Source organism: Caloenas nicobarica, chromosome Z (genome assembly GCF_036013445.1).
Source record: "Caloenas nicobarica isolate bCalNic1 chromosome Z, bCalNic1.hap1, whole genome shotgun sequence".
Taxonomy (NCBI): domain Eukaryota; kingdom Metazoa; phylum Chordata; class Aves; order Columbiformes; family Columbidae; genus Caloenas; species Caloenas nicobarica.
Window position 1 is genome coordinate 47,443,620 of NC_088284.1, and position 22,799 is coordinate 47,466,418.

General features: G+C 38.3%; 1 protein-coding gene across 1 annotated transcript in view; it reads left to right on the forward strand.

Moving 5' to 3' along the window:
* Positions 1–881: 881 nt before the first annotated feature.
* LOC136002079 (long-chain fatty acid transport protein 6-like) overlaps positions 882–22,799 on the forward strand; it is a 28,221-nt gene continuing 6,303 nt past the window's right edge. Inside the window, exons 1-6 of the mRNA XM_065656912.1 lie at positions 882–1,200; positions 12,394–12,606; positions 13,330–13,484; positions 15,054–15,182; positions 19,701–19,882; positions 21,255–21,358. Coding sequence (XP_065512984.1) covers positions 882–1,200; positions 12,394–12,606; positions 13,330–13,484; positions 15,054–15,182; positions 19,701–19,882; positions 21,255–21,358 — 1,102 coding nt within the window. The remainder of the gene's footprint in view (positions 1,201–12,393; positions 12,607–13,329; positions 13,485–15,053; positions 15,183–19,700; positions 19,883–21,254; positions 21,359–22,799) is intronic.

Genomic DNA, 22,799 nt, shown 5'->3' on the forward strand with positions numbered 1-22,799 from the left:
CTGTCATATCCACCTATTTGCAAGCACCTAAATGTGAAACTCTACCTTGTCTGGACAGAATTAACTGGAGTGAGACAGAGGAGAAGAGACACAGCCTTTGGAGGCCTCTTCACATCTCCTGGACTGTCTCTGCCTGGGTGTCCTGAGAAGCTGCAGGTAGATGTGATCTTGATGAAGTGTTAGTGTGAGTGCCAGCAACACCTGCTATTCTCAACTGCCCTTTTTCTACCAATCCTGACACCATCATTCTCAGATGTTCCCCTTCATACTTGGTCATACCAGTCACCAAACCACAACACAACTACTACTAGCAAGGAACTGACAAGGTCTCTTGTCCAGCCACTGGAAGGGCAGGGTCCACAATGCATATAGACCTGGGTGCTTTAGGTTGTGGCCACTCAGGTCTCAAAGGCTGACCTACAGGCTCAGGGATCCAATCTCCTCTCTGGGGAGCCCACTCCAGTGCTTCATGAATCTTACAAGGATTTTGGGTTTGATTGCTTACTGCCAGCCTGAACCTCCCGAGTTTCAGAAGATGCTACTGTCTCTTGTTGTCCCACCAGGCAGTGCTGGGAAGAGCCTGTCCCCATCCCCTTGATGCCCTCCCCACAGGCACCGGGGTGTGCTGTGAGGTGCCCTGATGCCTCTTCTGCTCCATGCTGAACCAGCCCCAGCCTCACAGACCCTCTTTGCCTCCCCCAGGACTCTCTGGATTGTCAGCCTCCTTCTCGTCCAGGACCCTAAGTGGAATGTAGTGCCCAGATGAGCCTAATGGGTGCTGAGCAGGGTGAAAACTTGGGTAAGAATCAGAGACTGAGGCAACAAAGGAAATCTTGTGCTTGGTGTCTACTACAGGCTGCCCAGTCAGGGGGAGAGTACTGATGAAGCCTTCTTACTCCAGCTACAAGGAGGCATCGTGCTCACAGGCTCTTGCACTGCTGGGGGGCTACAATCACCCCAAGATCTGCTGGAAAAGTAGCACTGAGAGCTGTAGGCAATCCAAGAGACTCCTGGAGTGCATTGAATATAACTTCCTAAGCCAAGTAATAGAGAGCTCTACCAGGGAAGATGCAATACTGAACCTGATGGTCACCAATGCAACTGAGCTAATAAGTGACATCAGGATTGGAGGCAGCCTGGGTTGCAGTGATCACATGCTTGTGGAGTTTCCAGTCCTGAGGGATGTGGAACAAGTGAAGAGTAAAGTAAAGTCAGGACCCTGAATTTTAGGAAAGCAAAATTCCAGCTCTTCAAGGAGTTAGTCAACAGGAGCCCCTGGGAAACTGCCCTCAGGGACATGGGAACAGAAGAGAGAAGGCCCGTCGTATCTTGCGCTCCATCAAAAGGACCGTGGCCAGCAAGCTGAGGGAGGTGATTCTGCCCCTCTGCTCTGATGAGACTGCACCTGGAGTCCGGTGTCCAGCTCTGGAGCCCTCAGCACAAGAAAGACATGGACCTGTTGGAGAGAGTCCAGAGGAGGCCAACAAGATGATCAGAGAGATGGAACACCTCTCCTGTGAGGACAGGCTGAGAGAGTTGGGGTTGTCCAGCCTGGAGAAGAGAAGGCTCCAGGAAGACCTTCTCGTGGCCTTTCAGTGCTTATAAGGGTGATACGAAAGATGGGGACAGACGTTTTAGCAGAGTCTATAATGATAGGACAAGGGGTAATGGTTTTAAACTAAAAGAGGGGAGATTTAGGCTAGACATGAAAAAGAAATTTTTTACACTGAGGGCAGTAAACACTGGCACAGGCTGCCCAGAGAGGTGATAGATGCTCCATCCCTGGAAACATCCAAGGCCAGGCTGGACGGGGCTCTGAACAACCTGATCTAGTTGAGGATGTCCATACTTATTGCAGGGGGGTTGGACTAGATGACCTTTGAATGTCCCTTCCAACCCAAACTATCCTTTGATTCTATGATTCTGTGATTCTATGATTGACAATATAACTCTGGAAAAAAAAAAAGTTTCTCATGTACTTCCTCCATCCAAAATGGAATTATGTTCAGTGGTTTAGTTAGGGACGCAAAGGCCAGGATTTAAAATAACTTGTACAATTATGACTGCTTACATCACTAACTTCTAATCCCTTCCTATTTGTGTTGAGACAGTGAAAATACATCAGATAGTGATGTCCTGCTTTTTCTGTATTGTAGGTAGACTGGGTCTTAGAACAACATGGTGGTTTTTGCCAGCAAGTGCAATTCTGTCATGTAGACCTGGAGTACTCTCTCTAAGGCAATTTTGCAAAGGGTCTTATTTTAGGAGGTCAGACCATGTGGAGAGGCCCTGTGGTCTATTCCAGGTTCCAGGCTATGTCTGGCATCGATTCTTGGTGGTGTTTATTTCTCAGCATTCATACATTACATATTCTAATTGCCAGTGTGACCCAGTGCAACAAGTCGTACTGGAGTCATACTCAGCAGATCTGTATTTGAACAACACTTGCTAGCATTTTACTCTCAGTTTGCAGACATAATTTGTAATGTGACTTTCAAAAATGGGTGACTACACATTTTCATACATATTATTTTTGATAACTGCCTGGCATGCATGCAATTGAACATGTAGTAAGAGGTACATGTAAACATATGCACAGGAAAATATACCACATAATGCATTCATTTTTCTAGCACCAAGGTTGTGCACCTCAATGTTACTTTTGATGCCTCCAGAATTTTTGAATACTTATTCTTTTAACTGGCTTTCACCAAGCTCTATGAATATTTTCACTTTAAATAACGCAGCATTTTTTCTCAGAGTTATTCAAAAGAGAAAGATAAAAGAAGGAATTAGTGAATATGGAACTTGCTAGTGCTTTGAAAGGGCTCTGCAGCTTTAAGAAGGAGGAGCTACCTTGCAAAATATGGAAATAGATACCACAGAAGTTCCTTGCTTCATGCACTTTAAGAAGTGTCCTGTGTGATTTTTCTTGATCTGTGAGAATTAGAATGACTGCCAGGATACCCTTCCCTTCTACAGACCGGCACTGCCATTGACGGCTTTCTGCGGTCACCTTGCGTCTCTGCATCCGTGTGCACATCAGCTTTGATCCCTGAATACGGATCCATTGTGCGTATGCATGTTTGCAGTTTCCAGCTGAAAACGACACTTAGAAAATTTAAAAGGTTAGCAAAAATACCCATCCAAGTACCTACGTTTCCTGTAGTGGCAAGTAAATTCCAGGTCTGTGGTTTGATATAAAAATAGCAATGACAATGACCAAAAAAAACCCATAAACAAAATACCACTACTTCACCCCCAACAGCCACAGTGATGCTTTCAGCAGTTGCGTCTTTTTTCCCTGCAAGAGGATGTACATGAGCGACTAATGGACCCTTCAAACCATTGTAGCTCCAAATGGACACAGGACCCTAGACATATTTTCAAAGATACGCACACACAACATACACGCATTATTTTGAGGTCCAGAGTCAAATGTCATTTTCCCACTCACAGTAATTCTAACTGTAAGCATATTGGAAGAAGCAGTTCCAGGGTATCACAATCTTTTGCTTTCTCCCAAGCCAATCTTTGCTGAAGTAAAGCTCCTTTACTTGCAACAAAAGCCCAGTGGATCATGAGCCATCAGGTGAGGCATTTTAGAGCCCTCAAAATTTGAAGCTTTATAAATGGGGCATAATTCTCTGCAATTGCATAAAATTGTGCCACTTCAGGCAACTTTAACTGCATGTAGAAAGTGCTCTTGTCAAATTCCCCCAGGATCTAGTACAAATCCTCCAGGGCATTCTCTTTACGAATTTGAGGTGTTGTGGATGTATTGTTTTTAACTAGCTTAAGGAAAAATGTGTTAATTATGAGTAAAACTGCTTATATCATGCTCTGAAAGCTAAGCAGTGTGCAGAGCTGAAAAGCAAACCCTCATCAGAGAAGGTTCTGAGGGCCCCACAAGCTGTACCGCTCACTTTTAAGAGGATGAAAAGCTTGGAAACTCTTCGTTGAAATCAGTGAAATACTGCCCTCTCCTGATTAAATTTGATCCAGAGGTAGCTGCACTTGCAACGAAAGAGAAAAAGAGATCTGAGAAAAGACGGACTGAAGAGGTGGCTTGGCAGCTGGATGAACCTTCCACAGCAATTCTTCCGTGAGGAACCTCCGTAATTCCTGAGTGGCAAACACAGTGACCCACGTCAAAGCAAGAGATACAGATACTCTGAATAAAACGAATGTGCCAAGTGTTTGTATATTTTAGGATAATAGTGTAATGAAAAGAAAGGTGGCATGAAATGCAACCAGTAGGTGGATGATTTAAAGCACACAGGAGGCGGTTCCCTTGTAATTAAGCAATGGAACTGCTTGCTGCCCAGTTTTGTGTGTAGGAAGGAATCCAAGACCCAGAATGAAAAGCCCATTGGAGAGTTATCAAACATAAAGACACATTCAGGAAGTCTCTGAGCTGCCAACTGCTGGGTGACTGTGCTACAAAAATACCACCATTTGCTTGCCTTTGTCATGAGCCCTTTCCTACGTATTGGCTACTGGCGGCTATCACCAACTCATTTCTAGTATCTTCAGTGCTTGCCTTAGTGAAGTATTGCTTCTTTAATTGCAAACAATGATTTTGCAGACCTACAAGCAGAAAAAGGTTCAAAACCAAGGGGCAGCCATACAGAAATTTGTACACCCTGAACCGTTATGGTTAGTTTGACTGTTTTGGTGATCGCTTCCTCACAGAGAACTTCACACCAGACTGACATGCAACATTGTTCCAGCTATAAATCACCACACACTCTGAAAATCTGATTGCTTTTCAGACCTGTCAAAAAAAAAAATGGTCACAGAAGGATTTGAACCTTCACTGAGCATCTGCACAGCTAACAGTCTAGGGAACAGCTTTACACTGTCACAAGAGGAGGTCCAATCCTTCTCCCATGTCCTGCAACTTCCGCTGCACAGATAAAAAGTGCTTTTGTTCATTCTTTTATTTTTTTGACTCTTTGGGAATCCTGTGGGCGGAACTGAGGAAGTAATCCTTCTGCTCCTGTCCTGGTAAAATCTACCATTCTGTTCAGCTTTTACACATGTTAAACAAAACAGAAATCACTGTACAGGGAAATTGCTGCTTTCTCTGCACCATGGTGGATGGGCATAGATGCCACTTCCATTTTGACAAAACTTGAAAATGAAAAAAATCGTTCAAAATGTCATAATTTTTTCAAATGCATTATAAAACACTTCTGGTATGGAACATTTTTACACACTATCAGTTTATGAACAACACAAATTTCTTTGTACTGAAATATTTTTTTGGTATTTTTTAATTACTATTGAATTGTAAAAATACATTTACATAATGAAATCTAAAATTATTAAAATTGTGTCACATTTTAATATCTGTCAAATTCAGTGCATTTTGTGTAAGATGTCTAAAACAAGGTGATGTACTATCAATGTTCGTATTTCTTAATTGTATGTTATGACTTTATATAGAACTCTTCACACTAAAAAAAAAAGGGATTTTTTGACAAGTAAAATTGTGGGGTTCATGCTACATGCTGTCCTTAGGTACCATGTTGTGAGTGAGAGCAAAATCCACCTGGCAGAATTTTTAGAGTAGACTTTGTATAAAAGCTTACTTGCAAAGGAGCCAGCCCAGGTGGCATGGTTTGGATCACTTACAGTAACTGCTGCACTGATACATTAATATAATCTACAAGGAAGAAATACTACCTTGCAGTTAGCTACGTTTCTTCATTGAGCAGAGACTTAAGAAGGTCATATATGTCCTGTGAGAATGATTACTTGCAAAATCATGAAAAAGGTGTTTTGTGGACAAATGTTGTCAGGGAAAAAAAAATTAATCAGTTTGTTTCTGCTTTTGTATCTTGATACGACCTACTGTGCCTATAGTCTACACTGGAATATCGAGACACTAAATTATGTAACGTATATGTAGAATTCATGTGGCTTTCTAAAATATTGCACAAAATATTCCAGCAGTAGCTGCTAGGGAAGATGGGAAGAAGACTGTGCCAGTGTTTGCTGAGGCCACTCCTGAAATGTATGCCATGCAATTTAACTGGATGTCTTACTCTTGAAGGACATGTCAGCTTGCCAAATTTTCATTTTTGAATTCAGAACTTTCGAAGTTCCAACCACTATTGGATGTTTTAAGAAACTTAGAGGCCAAAACTCATCCTCACCAGAGATTCATGGGGACCAGATAAGGTGCTGGCACATATGGTGCCTTGTGGCAGCATTCCTTAAGACAGAGAGGAACACTGTATAAAAAACAAATACTCGGTCTCCTGACATTTCATCTGATACCACATTCAGAAGAGAATTGCACTGGTTAAGGGCAGGGTCCTCAATGCATATAGACCTGGATGCTTTAGGTTGTGGCCACTCAGGTCTCAAAGGCTGACCTACAGGCTCAGGGATCCAACCTCCTCTCTTGGCAACCCACTCCAGTGCTTCATGCATCTCACAAGGACTTGGGGTTTGATTCCCTACTGCCAGTCCAAACCTCCCAAGTTTTAGAAGATGCCACCATCTCTCGCCCTCTCATCTGGCAGTGCTGGGAAGAACCTGTCCCCATCCCCTTGATGCCCTCCCCACAGGCACCGGGATGTGCTGTGAGGTGCCCCAACACCTTCTCCACTCCATGCTGAACCAGCCTCTGAGGGTCCAATATGCCAGACAGACCCTCCTCTTTTGGGAGTCTACTGCTTTCCTGGGGCCTGGCTTAAGGATGTCACCAGGAAACTTCCAAGCCTGGTACGGCCCTCAGACTGCTACCCATGATTGGTGTTCCATGTGGGTGGCAATGAAGTTGCAACCTGTAGTCCAAGGGCAATCAAAGGAGACTTCAGGGCCATGAGACAGTTAGTGAGGGAATAGGAGTACAGGTAATTTCCTCCTCTCTCCTTCCAGTAGCAGGCAGTAACACAGGAAGAAACACATAGATGTAGTCTATTAATACATGGCTCTGTGGCTGGTGTCACCACCATAGTGTTTTGGGCGTTTTGATAATGGAATGGCCTAGACAGCACCAGGTTTGCTGTCCTTAGATGAAGTTCACCTTTCTCAAAGGGGGAAGAGGGTCTTTGCACATGAGCTAGCAAGGCTTATCAGCAGAGCTTACATAATATAAACTAATCTAACTAAATAATGTAATGTATTAATTATTCATTAAAATAAATTGTATGAAAAAAGTAATGGCCTATAGATTTTCTAAAAACTGAATACCGTAATTATGCCTCAGAAAATATTAATACAAATACAGAAGACATTTGTTATAAAAAATTAAAAAGTACATAAACAGGAATGCAGCCAAACCATATGTATTTAGCAACCTTTTTCAAAAGGTATTAAGCTTGTATTTTTGTGTTTCAGATAATAAATGTTTGATCAATATTATTTAAATTGTTAGCCGACACTGTGTATGTCTTCCTGTAATCTTATGTGCTTCTTTAACCAATTAGACAGTCAGTGACATATATTATAGTGTCCTTTTTCAGAATTTGCATTCTATAAAAAGAATGTCCTCTGAGGTTTGTATGACTAACCTTAAAACAACCATGTTAATCAGAAAATATTATTCAACTATATTCAATATTTATTTTATTTTATTTTATTATTTATTCAATTATTATTCAAATATTATTCTATTACAGAGAATATATGACAATGTGAGAAAAATGCTATAGAAATATTTGCTGTATACTAAACGTATTGTATTTAGGATTTTACAGAAACATCAATAAGCTTCTGTTACATTGAAACAGTCATTTAAACAGATTAGTCCTATCCTTTGGTATAACTGTATGTCTTGCTGCTTATGGCCCTTTTAAGCATATAAACTAGCAGAAAAAAATTGACTTCTTTGTCTTTTAAGAATGAACTCTAAATACAGTCAGCAAACACACCGTGTTCCAAGATACAGTGTCTGATTCCCTTTCACTCTCATGCTCGGAGATAGCTGCAAAGCTAAGGAAGTACAGAACAGGAGACCTGAGACATCCAGGAGACAGAAAGGAGTCTTTAGCTGTATGTCCAGGTGTGCAGTAACCAGTGGAACACTACAGGTGTGGAATTTCAAGAGAACATCTGCTTGGATAAAACGAATGTATTCAGATTACCCATGCAGCCTTCCTATGAGTGATACAGAGGGACAGAAAGGCTCTAACAATGCAGGACACTAATCAAAATATAAAATCAAAAGTTGGTAAGAAAATATTTGTTTACTTATCATTCAGATGCCAGAAAAGACACTGGTTATAAACTTAGATAAACTATGATGTTTGCATTTCTTTTATAGGTAACTTCTTATTACTTACGCAAAACAATGTTCACTGTGTGCATCCAAAGTCAGATTAAACTCATTCCTTTATTTGCTTATACTGCACTTTTCTGAAGTCTTCTCTGTCTCTCTGCCTCAATCAGGTAAACATCTTCATCTGTTCCTATTAACTAAACAGTACAGTGAGCTTCAAAACTGAACGTGTTGTCTATTAATTAGATTATTTTAGCAAAGGTACCATCTCATCTTACTGAAAAAGTTGGCAGATTACTCGGAAAACAGAATATTCACTTGAATTCTTAGTGAAAGTCTGGGCTCACTATATTTGGAAACCTTTCCTGTTTGTTGTTATTCATGTGGTTGTCTAAATACTTAAAAACAGTTAATTATGCTTTTTGATATCATTGACTACTTTGTTAGTCTTTTGTGTTTTACTTCAAACTCAAGCTCTAAATATCCAGAGATACTTAAGAATCTCAGTTTTTATTAAAAGGAAATGTTTTCAGTCCTTGTGACTGCAGAGGAAAAGATGAAAAGAAACAAAGAGTAACAAAACAGAGAGAGTAAGTAAACAAATCTTCATGTTTCCCCACTTTCTGACTTTACAGGAAAAAAAAAAAACCCTGACAAACCAAAACCAGTGAGTTTGGTGACCAATTTCCTTGAATTCAATTGCAATTCTGTATTTACAAAGCAGAGGCTATGCAGTAACTCTTCAAAACGCTAAGACTATTAAAAGGCTATTAAAAGGCTATTTCTATCTTTAAAACATATTTTTTTCCACAGCAGAAATTTAGGCAAATAGATGGATCATTATTTAAGGTTGGTATGAGAGACACTTAGTCTTGTATGCACTTCTAGGGTCATTGTAATAATAACTATAAGGGCAATTACATAAGGACTATGTATCTTAGGTAATTCAGAGACACCTCAGGTATCTTAGAGAACTAGGACATGAACTTGACATTGGGATCAACACACAGGGCTGTTTACATTCCCTTGGGACTGGAGAACATCTCTAGGTAGTCTTACCTGCTCTTTAACTGACTGACTGATTCCTGTGTTCTTCCTCTCTCCAGTACGTTCCCTGGTTCCCAGAGCCATGTGTCTGCAAAGCTGTGGCCATGTAATAGCTTTGTGTCTGAGGTGGCAGCTTCATTGTTTTGTTTTCGATTTTCCTAAGAGAACAACCCCAGACCACAGCCAGGCAAAGAGAAAGGGAGTTCAGACTTAGAAGAGCTAGCAGTCAGTTTGCATTAAAGTAATACTTTTTGGCATACGTGACTCTTGTCAGATAAGCAAATGAAGACTGAGGACTGGAAATAACAGATTGCCCAATAATTAAAACAAGGTTGAAGGAATTACTCAGTAATTCCAAGCTAATTGCTCAAGTGCCCTTTCCAAGACTTCAGGGAAAATATCCCAGAGCATACTAAGTCATTGGAATAAGTAAGTTTATTTTTGACCATGCAGATACAAATCTGGATACACATGCAGCAGAATTCCACTGTGTGGAGCTTGGTGAAAAGAATGCAAAGAAGAGATAACACAGTAAGATTTCAAGCCCTTATCTCTTACTTTGAGAGAGGTCTTAACAAAAAAACCCCAAACAACAACAACCAAACAACAACAGCCACCACAAAAACAAACAAAACCAGAAACAAACAAAAAAACCCCACCACACAAACAACAAGCCATGCCAAAACTTGACAGCAGATTATAAGAATACAAAGCTTTTGCTTAGACTGAAAATTGAGCATGTATTTGATAAGACTGGGAAAGACTTAGTTGTTTGCATTTATAGCTAAATCATAAGTTATTCATTACAGTGTATCAATACTTTTTTCTTCTAAGGTGCTTTGAATTTGTCTAGACTTAAGAAAATATTTCACTGCTCTGAGCAGCTCCTTCATTTGGAGTGTGGATTAAATTCTTGTGCATGTACCTTTTGCAAATGTTTTAGGGAATCTGAAAGTCCAGTAATCAAAAGAAAGCTAGATGGTGCTGCCATGACACTGCAGCCAAAAGCAGGTAACAGGCTTGTCATTCCAGGTGTAGGGCACATCATGGCAGTCGAGCTTCTGGACTCCAGCTGACTGTAACCATATGACTGTAGTCTCACTCAGAGAAATGTATACTCCTTCTTATTAGTCACTCTTTCCTAATATTCACTCATTTTCTTCTTCATCTGTATATTCTACATCTTTCATTTTCTTTGTTTAACTTACATTTACTTTTTCTGCCCCATAAACAATATTTTGCTTCAATGATTCTAAAATAAGGGATTAGTGGGTCTTCCCATACACATTGAAGTGCGAAAAAGGTCAGCCTAAATTAATCCTGAAACAACTCTGAAGACCAAAATTATTTCATGGAGCATGCTTTAGTCTTTTGTCTGTTTTACTTTGTTATGAGTTCTCATTTATACACCATGGTTATATTTGACAATAGAAGTAACATAAGAACACCATAGCCAGCCTATTATTTATTGAGTTTACTTCTGATCTGGCCTAGAAGAAAGCTAGGGCTGAACCTAGTCTTATGTCGTTATCCTTCCTATTTATTTTCTCTTAAGATTATGCCTACGTGTTTATTGGTTCAGTTTATAAACTCTGCCATTTAGACTTGCCCCAGAGCTAAATTTACTGTCTGGAGCTATAGTGAATCTTGTGTGCTTGTACATGTGGCAAAGAAAAATTAGTAAACATTTCCAAGTCATAGTCAATGGGTATTTAATAGCCATGAAAGTCATGAGGCAGTCTGTTAGTGCTCTTGGCCAGTTAATAAGAACATTCTGAGAAAACCAGAAACTCAATGAGGGAGCCATATAAAGTGAAACACAAGATGTTTTAATGGCTCATCTCTTGTAAGAGTAAACTTGTAGCTACTTTCATTTTTTTAACATAAAAAAGAATAAAAAATTGGCCTGATATGCGACATGACATAATAAAGAAGAATAATCAGCAGACTCCAGAATAACTAAGAATGTCACTTTACAGATTAGAGAGTTCAGAAAGTCATGAGCTTAAAAATTTTTATTAGAACTTTAAAACGTCATGTATTACACACCTTAACTTGGTTTATATGTTTGTATGCAATTAACGCCAGAACGCTTTCATTTTTAAGCTGCTCTTTTACCCTTACAACATCACATAAGCTTTACGGTACATACAAAACCTTACTTGCTGCAAAAAAATCCACAAGTTAGTATATCCACTGAATATTGTTAAAAATATAAACGAACTTGATCTACATATCAAAAGTACAGTTTGTTGGTAAAATACTTCTAAACTACACAGTAGAGGCCACATCACCTAGAAAAGCCCCCCAGACAGCTGAAGTGTTCCTGAATCCTAGAGTGTCACATAAGGTGTTTCACAAGAGGCTAAAAGCAATGGTAAAGAAATGGGAAAACAACTGAATTCTCTCCATAATTGATCTTTTCATGCAGAGCGTGGTAAAGATTCTCTACAAGCTGTTTGTCATCCACGAAGGGAAATTGCACACCTAACAGGACGTGGACAGGAGGAGTAACAGCTTATATAGGTACAAAATCACTGACTAGAGGAAGAGTCAGATTCTCTTTGTTAGTGCTGATTTCCTTCAGCTCAAAATTTTCTTATGCTTATGGAACTACTTTAAAGTGGTGATCCTGAGGCAGAATTGCTTGGAGCAAAGATTACAACATGTTGAGCTGTAATTTTGGCTCTCTTACTAGCATATCAGGTAATACTAGGCAATTTGTTTAACTTTTATATTCTTCTTGCATCTTCAGTACAGGTTGGCAATACTTCCATAATTCCATATGAACTCACGAGGGCTCATTAGTTGGTATGTATACAAAGCTTTAAAACAAATGTTATAACATACTGATCAAATGAAATCCTACATATTAGCATCAGCAAGTAAGATCAGCAAGTTTTACCTATTATAATCAAAGTCACATGAGAAGTATAGGGAAATTAAACATCATGAATTTTTTTCACTGTCCAGTAGGTGGGTTATTCCTGCTGCAGGCTGAGGTAGATTCACTGTATGCAGTGGTAGGATATATAAATCCAATGCATGTAATCAGGTCTGTAGTTGTAATTATTTTAATAACAAGCATACAATTTTTTCTAACTTGACAGACTATTTGGGATCAATGGAGAAATCATTTATTTTCCATCTCTTGGAAAATAATATTGCTGTCTGGCTGATGAGCACCAGTTCTCCTTTCCAGCATGTTCACCCTATACCAGACAAACTAGACAAGGTGCTGGATCACCTTGTTCCTCCTCACCTTAACGTCGTCACTAACACAAGAAACACAGCTATGTATATCTTCACATCAGGAACTACAGGTAAGGATGTGTACTAGCAACGAACATCTGCAGCTCTATGAAAATTAAGGTGGTATAAATTTAGAAACAGGACAGACACACAAAAAGGCAGAACTTGACATTTTAAGTCAAGATAGGGAGGAATTCATTTAGTTAAAAGCGTAGTACACTTTAAATCATTTTGCCTTGGCATAACAAGGGTGTAATTCCAGTTAGTGAACTTTTACATAGATATTCCACGGCTGAACTTTGTTTCTTAAATATAAAAACCAATAAAGTCAGTCTCCAACAGCTGCTCAGATTCTACAGTGACAGAATTTCACAGGTCTATACTAAAAAGAAATATGGCCAATGTAAGTGCTTGGGCCTTGGGGGAAAACTTTTCCTCTGAGACTGGCCTGAAAAATGAGCAGCTGAGTGGCACAGTGGCTCTTCAGAAGCTTTCCCATTCTTCCACCGTGGTGAGGCAACACTGTACACAGTCGGTTTGCACTCATCTATGAAGGGTATGGACTTTGTCCCCCAGACAAAGCAGACAAGAGGATTAAATAGCCTTACAGGCAAAAATACTGAAGAAGCTGAGAGACTAAGGAGATATACTCATGAGGAAAAGACTGAAGGACAGAACAGAGACTCAGAAGAAAAGACAATTCTACCTCTGCATTCCAAACATTATTCTATTTGCATCAAAATTATTAATGTAAACAGTACATTTACAATTATCTGCTCTTTTCCCTTTGACACGTTTCCCAAAAGCTGCTATCATTGCTTCTCTAAGAGCTCTGTCTGCCTGCTTAGCATTTACTCAGCGTGGTATAGTTTCTCAGGATATTATGTATCTCACTCTTCCCCTGTACCACATCAGTGCTTCACTTCTTGGCAGCAGTGGATGCATTGAATTAGATACTACTTACCTTCTAGTGAACTTTCATTAACTTGAAAATGCTGTAACACCTTATCATTTGGTGAGTAACCCTGTTTGGTAACTCAAATATTATGTCTACCAATAGACTATTGTAATTTTCTGATTTTTATCACCTTGTCCTGTCTGCAAACTATATCTAAGATATATTCATAGTTTTTGAAGCGAAGAACAGGCACCAATTATTGCATAAAACCAACATAAGATGACTTGAGGTCTCTGTATTGCTAATACCACTGCATATGTTCTATAGGTTTAAGCAGAAATCACATTTGTATCCAACATTACAAGTCTAAAAAGCATTCACATGGGCATCTGAGAAGTCAGGCTTGATCTTTAGTTTCAGAAGGAATGAATGCATTGTGGAAGCTTTAACTAATCTTCAGAATAAGATCAACCAAATGTGCTTTGGAGCTTTTTGAGTCATATATTCGAGAAGCACATACAGAATTATATATATGATATTAAAGTAAAGGAAAGGAGGAATGATGGAGCCTCTCCTTTTGATTCTGATAATGGGAGTTATTTCTGGAGAGTTAGCAATCAGACGTGTTTTTAGATATGTCCTCCTTTCCTGTTCTTAGACTCTTGCCAAAATACTGTTTTTTGGTACAGTAAGTATATATCTGGACTGTTTTAAAAGCCATTTCAGTGCTTTATTTCTTCAAGAACAGCATGGGCAGGCATGCTGGGCTACAGCAACTGATAACAAGCCTGCTGCTGCCTAATAGAAACAAAAAATAGATGGGAAAATAGTGTATTAAAAGGTTTGAAGCCATGATTTGTCTTGGAACAGAAAAATAAGAGTAACGGCTTTCTTAGGTGGGCTATTCAGACGGGGACTCCTCAGAGCCTGGGACTGGAATGACAAGGCTTTGAGGTGAGGGAGGCTGAAGAGCTCTGAGAGGGCTTTAAGTCCTGCATGAACGGGCAAGCTAGGAGCAAGTGGACTAGAAGGGATTCAGAACTTGGATGGCACTGGAAAGCTTTATGTGGGGCAAACAGGACTCAGGCTGAAAGGAATTTTGGAAAGGATAGAAATAGGGAAATTTGCAAACTCTTGGATGACAACACCTAGAAAAAACTGTGAAAACAAGATTGGGTGGCAGGCATGAGAGGTCTATGATGAAGTGGTTTTTGCAATGGAAAGCTCTGAAGGAACTTCAAGGCCATAGAAGCAAAAAATTGAGGATGATGATTTGACAAGAAACAGGAAAAGGGGAGTGAGACAGAAACAACAGAGCTGGTTTCCCTTCCACCACTTCTCATACAAATAGAGAAACTGCATGCTACCTTTTCCCTCATCCCAAGCTCTCTTTTTTCAAAAATTATACCACTCATCACCTTGACATAAACAAAATAGTTTGACCTATTCCTAACAACTGGAGAAGGCTAAGTTTTTAGTTGCTATTCAGAAAAATAAGCAAAGCTCCATGGTGCGAGTCACATTTAACAGAAAGTTCTTATCATCTTGTTAGGAATATCTTATAATTTATTTACATAGCTGAATTTATAATTAATTGAATTAAGAGAATGGTTTCATCTTCTAGGAGCAATTTCTGTTTTGAAGAAGAAATTTTCTGCAAGCCAGTTTTGGAATGACTGTAGAAAATACAGTGTTGCAATGTTTTTGTATATAGGAGAACTCTGTCACTACCGCTGTAACCAGCCCAGTGTAAGTTCTTGTTTGCAAATGCAGCTTTAAAATATAGCAAATCTTATTTTATAAGTCATGTAGATTCGACCATTTCCCAATGGTACAGTATTTTTAATGTTTGATAGGGGTTTTTTTAGTGTATACAAAATTCGGGTCTTGTATTTCTTGCGGCTCTACAATAGCAACCAAGTTTATATCAGCTAAGGTAGTGGTTACACAGAAACAAGTCTGGCAGGGTGGGACAATTATGCCCAGACACTAACAGAAATTACTCTGTAAAGCCAAGCTTGTTAGCTTTTCATCTGAGTGACATGCAAGTGGCAGGTCAGTAAGGAAAAAATATAAGCAAAAAAAGCTTTATTGCATGCAATAATCAAACACAAGCATGAACCGGATTAAATGACCATCTGCACTGCACTGTTCCAAAGTAGTTACTAAGAGAAAGCTACTCTATTCAGTATGTAATGGCTGATAATTAATTTTTCTATGGCTTTGAAACTGCTGAATGGGTTTCGTTTAACTTTTTTTCTGAAGATGTGTTCCAGAGGCATGTTTTGTTCCACGGCTGTTTATGCGATGACAAACCTATCTGTATAAAGCCATAGGACTAATAGTGTGGTGCATATCTTGGTTGCCCATGGGATAACAGTCCTGAAGAACACGGGTCTAAATCATGACCAGATTTAGGGCAAAAGTAAGATGTCACCAAGCAGAGCAGCAGCAGAAAAGCAAGTCTGAAAATATTTATTACTAATATATTGCAACACTTGTTTCTCAATGATGGTGGAAAAGATTTATTAATTTTCTTAATTTTATATTTGGAAGTTTGAAAGTTACTGAAGGGAGATGACAAGAATTACTCCTACCTACCGCAGAAAACATTATGTACAAGCACAAGGTTCAAATGTTCTCCAACAGCATTGGTCAGAGATTGACACAAGAACTAGCAACAAGGGAATAGCTGAGAAAATCCACCAGCTGGTTTGAACACAGGCTTATTATTTTGTGGTCCAGATGTAGGAGAGGGGTCAAAGACAAAAAGGTATTAGAGGGAACAATCTGGGAGAACTGTTGGCCAGAACTCAAGTCTATACAAACATTATGTCAGCAGTCCACAGATTAAAATAAACAAACAAACAAAAACAAAAACCCCCCACATAACCAAAACCAAACCAAACAAACACAAAACAAACAAAACACAAAACAAAACAAAAAAAGAAAAAATTACACACCCCCCAAAATCCCACAAACCCACAAAGGAATGATTAACTAGGCCAAGTTGTTTGTGTAAATGGCTCTCCTGCAAGAAGAGGCAGGAAGAACTTTCTTTACTTGGCTCGATAACAAGAATTTAACAAGAAGATATTGATATTTAACTGGCAACTGGTAAGAAGAGGGAAAACCAGAAAGAAGGCCTAGCTGAGTTTAGGAATCTAAGGATACCAGGAGAAGTGGATAAGGGTCAACACAGAGTCCTGTCATGTCAGGTATCTTACCAAAGTATAATACACATAACTTCTAGTGTACAACGGTGCGGTTTTGGCTGGGGTAGAGTAAATTTTCTTCGAAGTTGCCAATATGGGGCTATGTTTTGGATTTGTGCTGGAAGCAGTGTAGTGTTGATAATTCAGGGCTGTTTTAGTTATTGCCAAGCAGTGCTTACACGGAGTCGACCTTTTCTGCTTCTCACTCCACCCCACCCCACCCCACCAGCAGGCAGGCACAAGAAGATGGGAGGGTACGCAGCTGGGACAGCTGACCCCAACTGACCAGAGGGATATTCCACACCATATGACATCATGCTCAGTACACAATCTCAGGTGGAATTTAGCCAGAGGGCCACTGCTCAGAGACTAGCTGGGCATTGGTTGGTTGGGGATGAGCAATCGTTTTTCATTTGCATCACTTTTATTTCTTGGGTTTCATTTATTTCTATTTTTGTTATTTTCCTTTTCATTACAAATCATTATTATTGTTGTTGTTGTTATTATTATACTTCAAATTAGTTTTCTCACTTTTACCCTTCTAATTCTCTCCTCCCCCATTCTACTGAGGGGTAATGAGTGAGCAGCTGTGTGGTGCTTAGTTGCCAGCTGGGGTTAAACCCTGACAAACACGCAGGTTCTTCCACAGTCAAAGAAGCCTGTACAGGCTAATAAGCCTGCACAGCTACATTTCAGATAGACTCCTTAGACTGTGGCATGCCAGAGCACAGCAGCCTTGGTGTTTCCCAGGATAAGAGCTACCTAGATGAGGGACCTTTTGGAGTGTGCTCTAGGCCATATCCATGATGTCTGTCCTTATCTCCCTTCACAGAACATGCCTAGTTCTCACACTGAAATCAAGAAATAACATGGATTTGGGAACTAGGAGAAAGTCCTGGATTTCTTGACGTAGGCAGAAACACCAGACACTACCCTCTGACCACATACGTCTACAGGGATCTTACCTAACAACCATGTATCTATCAGAATTTCATTTGAAACATGGTACCCCATAGAAGGTAACAAACAAAATGTAATTTATGTCAAGGAATGTTTTTAAAGAGAGCCATACAACTTTTAAAATAAAGATATTTTAAAATTGAGAGATGAAACAAGGTACATATAACAGTTGTTCCTATGCTTATAATCTCTGAAACTGTTGAGATTTACTCTTACTCCTAGAGTCTCACCAGCTATTTTGAAAGAACAACAACAACAAAGAACAAACCAAACCAAACCAAACCAAAAACAAACAAAAAACCCCACCAAAACCCAAAAAAACCCACATTATTTTGTCCTGAAGAGTAAGCGCTGAAGAAGAGACAATATTTGGCTTGACGTAACTCTCCCAATCAACCTGCCAACTGGTTTATAATTGGGTCTGATCACATACATGTGATTAAACCATGCTATCCCTTCATGTTTACCATTAAATCTGCAAAAGAAAACAGCCCATTAAGAAGAAGCAGGGAAGACTCTACTCCTGTTTTTAACAAGCGGAGTTTAGTCTGCATTACAGCTGATGTGATTGTGGCAAATAATTTATCTGCCATAAAATGCAGTTCTGGATCAAATGAAATTGTCTGTTACTCCAGAGTTCACAAAACAATTTTATATAAGTATTTTTAAAGGTGAAACATTTGAAATGCTGATTCTGCTAAAATACTTTAGTGTAATTCTTAGGCAACATTCCATTTTGAAATGACCTTAATATTATTTAGAAATTAAATACATTTTTACAATTTTTGAAGTTTAAAATAACACTGAAATGGAAAAGAAAATGCATTTATTTGGTTTGAAGAAACAGTTCCTGTGGACCTGAAATAATTTTATTTTCTGCTGTCATTCAGCCATGGCAGTAACTGAATCACTCAATCCCAACTACATCTCCAAAAAAAGTAAGAGGTTTTCCATAGGCAGAGTCTTGTCTATAGTCCTATATGTAGGGTGCTGAGCAGCCTGGCTCAATGCAGAAAACACATAAGCAAGTATGTGAGCAATTTTCCACAATAACGACATAACTGACATTTAACAATGATATGCTAACAAGTACATTCTGGCTGCAGAATTGATTACCATCTTTTCTGAATTCAGATTTAAGATTAAAAACTTCACCTAATCATATGAAATATGGTAAGGAGCTTCAAGACATTCCGCTACTTTTTCAGGTTCCTTATGCAACATGGCAGATGTGTAAATTTTACTATCGAATATCACTACACGTAGAACTGATCATGGCATAGCATAGCGTTTTCTAAGATACATTTATTTATGCAGAAAAATTCCTTTCTTTGGTTCAGAAAGGAATTTCCATTCTATGGGAAATGGCACTTACTTAAAACCTATTTATTTACATTTTCAATATAAAACAATTCTTTTAAACTTAGTAATATACATCTCAGCTATAGAATTTATAAGTGAAAATACAAAGAACTACAAAAAGAAAGTTTTCATCTTATGAAAATCCTTCAAACTCAGACCAACAAGAAGTCTGATTTTTTTTCTATTTTGTATTTACAAAACAAATACCCTTCTTTGAAGTATTTCAGTCAAAGTGATAGTTTCTAAAGGAAAATTGTTCTATTAGAAAATTTTAGATCAACTCTAGGTAGAAGACAAGGCTCCAGGGAGACCTTATTGCAGCCCTTCAGTACTTAAAAGGGGCCTAAAAGAAAGATGGGGACAGACTTTTTAGTAGGGCCTGTTACAATAGGACAAGGGGCAATGATTTTAAATTAAAGGAAGGGAGATTCAGGCCAGACATGAGGAAGAAATTATTTACAATTAAGGTGGTGAAACACAGGAACAGGTTGCCCAGACACCTGGTGGATGCTCCATCCCTGAAGACATTCAAGGCCAGGCTGGACAGGGCTCTAAGTAACCTGATCTGGTTGAAGGTGTCTCTGCTCATTGCAGAAGGGTTTGAAGGTCTCTTCCAACCCAAACTATTTGATTATTCTATGATTCTACAGTTCTACGATTCTATGATTTTATGATTCTGTCTAGACCCCATTTTCTCAGCCACAGAACATCTCTTTTTGGCTGTTCAGAGAAAGAAGAGGTCAGAGTTCACAAAGTGCACATTGCTCTAGGAAATGGTACCAGACTTGATGTCTGGAAAGAATTTCTGACAAGGTTTGGCCCTATTAAAATATTTGAATTCTGTGGATCCACAGAAGGAAATCTTAGTTTCTTGAAAAATACTAATAAAATAGGACGTCTGGTCCGTGCTTCATCTTCTCAAAGATAAATGTAATCAAGTAAACCAACCAGCTAATTAACCAGCCAACCAAAAAAAGCAGATGAAAAGCAGAAATTATAAAGAGTAGGAAACTGCACAAAGACGAACTTGCTCACTGCAGTTCAGATGTAGCAAAACTTGGTTCACGGAAACAGAAACCCGATTTTTAGCCCCTTTTTTCTCTGTACATGTAATGTGAAACTAGAATAACTATACAGAATAAGTTCACAGAAGCTGAAACTACTGCTTAATATATCTGACTTTTACCCCAGAATATAAAACAAACAAATAAACAAAAAATGTTAATGATGTTTCTTTGTTGAAGTTTACTTATCATCCTGAAAACCTACAGACATTAAGTGATGAGGTAAAAATTAGTTTTGATTTGACTGTTGGTATGAATCAGGAGATACATGTTCCATAGCAAACTTACACAGATACACTCTTTGGCTGCATTTTCACTCATTAAAACCAGTGCCACACTTGATTCTTAGAAATAAGATAAGCAAAACAAAAAAATTCAAAATTCTCAACAAATAAAGGAGAAAAATATAAAGCTCAAGATATCCGAACTATAAACTTTATATATATGGCTACTGCTGAAACTCTCATTGGAGATATACACCCTCCATTCATAAAAATGCCTTGACAGTCTCAAAGGTCTTTCCTATGTGCACAGACTTTGTGAATCATGAACATTATACTACAACGAATTACTGTTCAAATAATACTAAAGATTCAGATAAGTTAACATCAAAAACAGATTAATGGCTTCCAGATGATTTCTGCTTTTAACTGAGTTGCCAAAAATGCCTTCCCATGGCCATAATAACAACTCTGCAATGCTTTTGTTCTTGTAGCTATCTTAACTGTGATGTGGGCAGAGGATGAAGGCAGAAAAGCCTAAAACAAACTATTGAGCTGTAAGTTCCCACTTGTATGTGGCTGGAGTAATTTTTGAAATGTCTCTAAAATTAATTCGGATTTTTGTCAGAGAATCTTCCTGATTTTCATTCCAGTAAAGTTAAGCATCTACTTAGAAATGGATGGTAGTTTTAAAGCAAAACTGACAATTTGATCAAAAGCACTTTATATAAATTATTTCAATCTGACCACACTCTAAAACAATGGATTTCTCTTTATCAATAAAGGAGATGAATGCTTCATCTGTATATGTATACTTCTTGCTGCTTACCATGGTATGAACACCTTCTGACAATTGTTTCTCAGAATACTGTCAGTATATTTCAGGACGTTCTAAATCTGCCAAAGTCAATAGAGTACTCTTCATTAATTCAAAGCAATTTCTATCAGAACATCTGGAAAGTGAGTAAGACAATAATGTTTTTAAGTATACATGTCAACTTCTTGTATTTGGTTCCTACATTCTTTTGAATTGTTGAAATATGATGTCTGGAAACAAGAACTTAAGAAAGATGAAAATGGAAGGTGTAAGAAAGCACCAACAGGTAAGGAAAATTTTATTTATCTGTTAACTAACAGATACCTTAATTTAGATTGTGATATTTTGGAGCAGGGATTATCTCCATTTGACGAACAAGAGGTTCTTGACATACACTTAGAACCTGAAAATGACACAGGAAAAATATATTATCAATAGATCCAAATAGGGATCTATTGCTAATATACCAAATAACATATCCAAACATTTATAATATACCCAAATATGCAAAAATACAATAATATTAGAACATAATCAATATTCTGGGCTCAGAATGTTTTTATTCTCACTTGTGTGTGTATATGCCTGAACAAACCAGATTTCTTAGTGCTACTTTTCTTCCAAACACAGTGGACGCAGTAATTCCTCGATATGCTGTTTTCTGAGACCAGATGTTTACAGACGCTTTCTAATTTCCAGATTTAAAGTTCTAAGGAAGAACAGTACCATTTCAAAATCTGGATAATATGTTTCATATTTTTTACATTTAGTGACCAAATCAGATCTATTCAGTACCTAGTTGTAAAGAATCTCCAAACTCCTACTTAGAATGAAATACTCCTACTCAGAAAGCTGAAGCTCCAAGTCTGAAAATAGGATGGCCTCACAGCTGAGAATATCTTTGAGAAAAATCCTGAAAACTGACTCTCACAAAAGACATGGTACCACATTTTACTAAAGTCATATTAAACATCTGTGTCTGTGTGCACACACATGCATCTATGTGTGTCAATATTAACAGTTCTCAGAAAAGGTCTTTAGCATCGCTAGATTTAGTATGTAGATTTTTAGAAAGTAGGCATAATTTTGTGTTTATGAAGCTATAGAAAAAGTTTGTCGTATTACACAGTTTTGTAGATATAATAATGCACTTAAATGAGAAATACTGCGCCTAATATAGCATATTGTTTTCAATAAACTATGCTGCTTGTTAAATCAAATGAAACAAATTGCCAGTACAATAATTTTATATTAACTATAAATCATATTTAGCTGTAATATTAGAAGCTTTTGGTCTAATTTTCTGTACATTGTAATCAAGAACCTCAAACTATATGCATTTTTTGTAAAATATATTTTTAATGTATCTTCTCTAATGAAATAAACAAAATCTCTCCAGTAACTGAGAATGATTATGTAAACAGGCAAAGGCATAACACTTTAGTGCCAGGGGGAGTGATACTTAGAGATGTTAGATGTCATATGACACCAAGGCATGCTAGTGAAAGTATAAAATCAATGGGGACAAAGTCTTTACCAAGCATTATAAAAGGCATAAGCTGCTATCAAGTGCCTAACGTTATATTATCATGTAACATTAAAAGGAGCACATCAGCTGTAAGCTCTCCACAGCAAAGAATCTTTTTATTCTGCTTTGAGGGTCTTTCTGAGGATTGTAGAACCCTTCATACAGACTTTGGGCTCATAAAACAAAACTTCTATATACT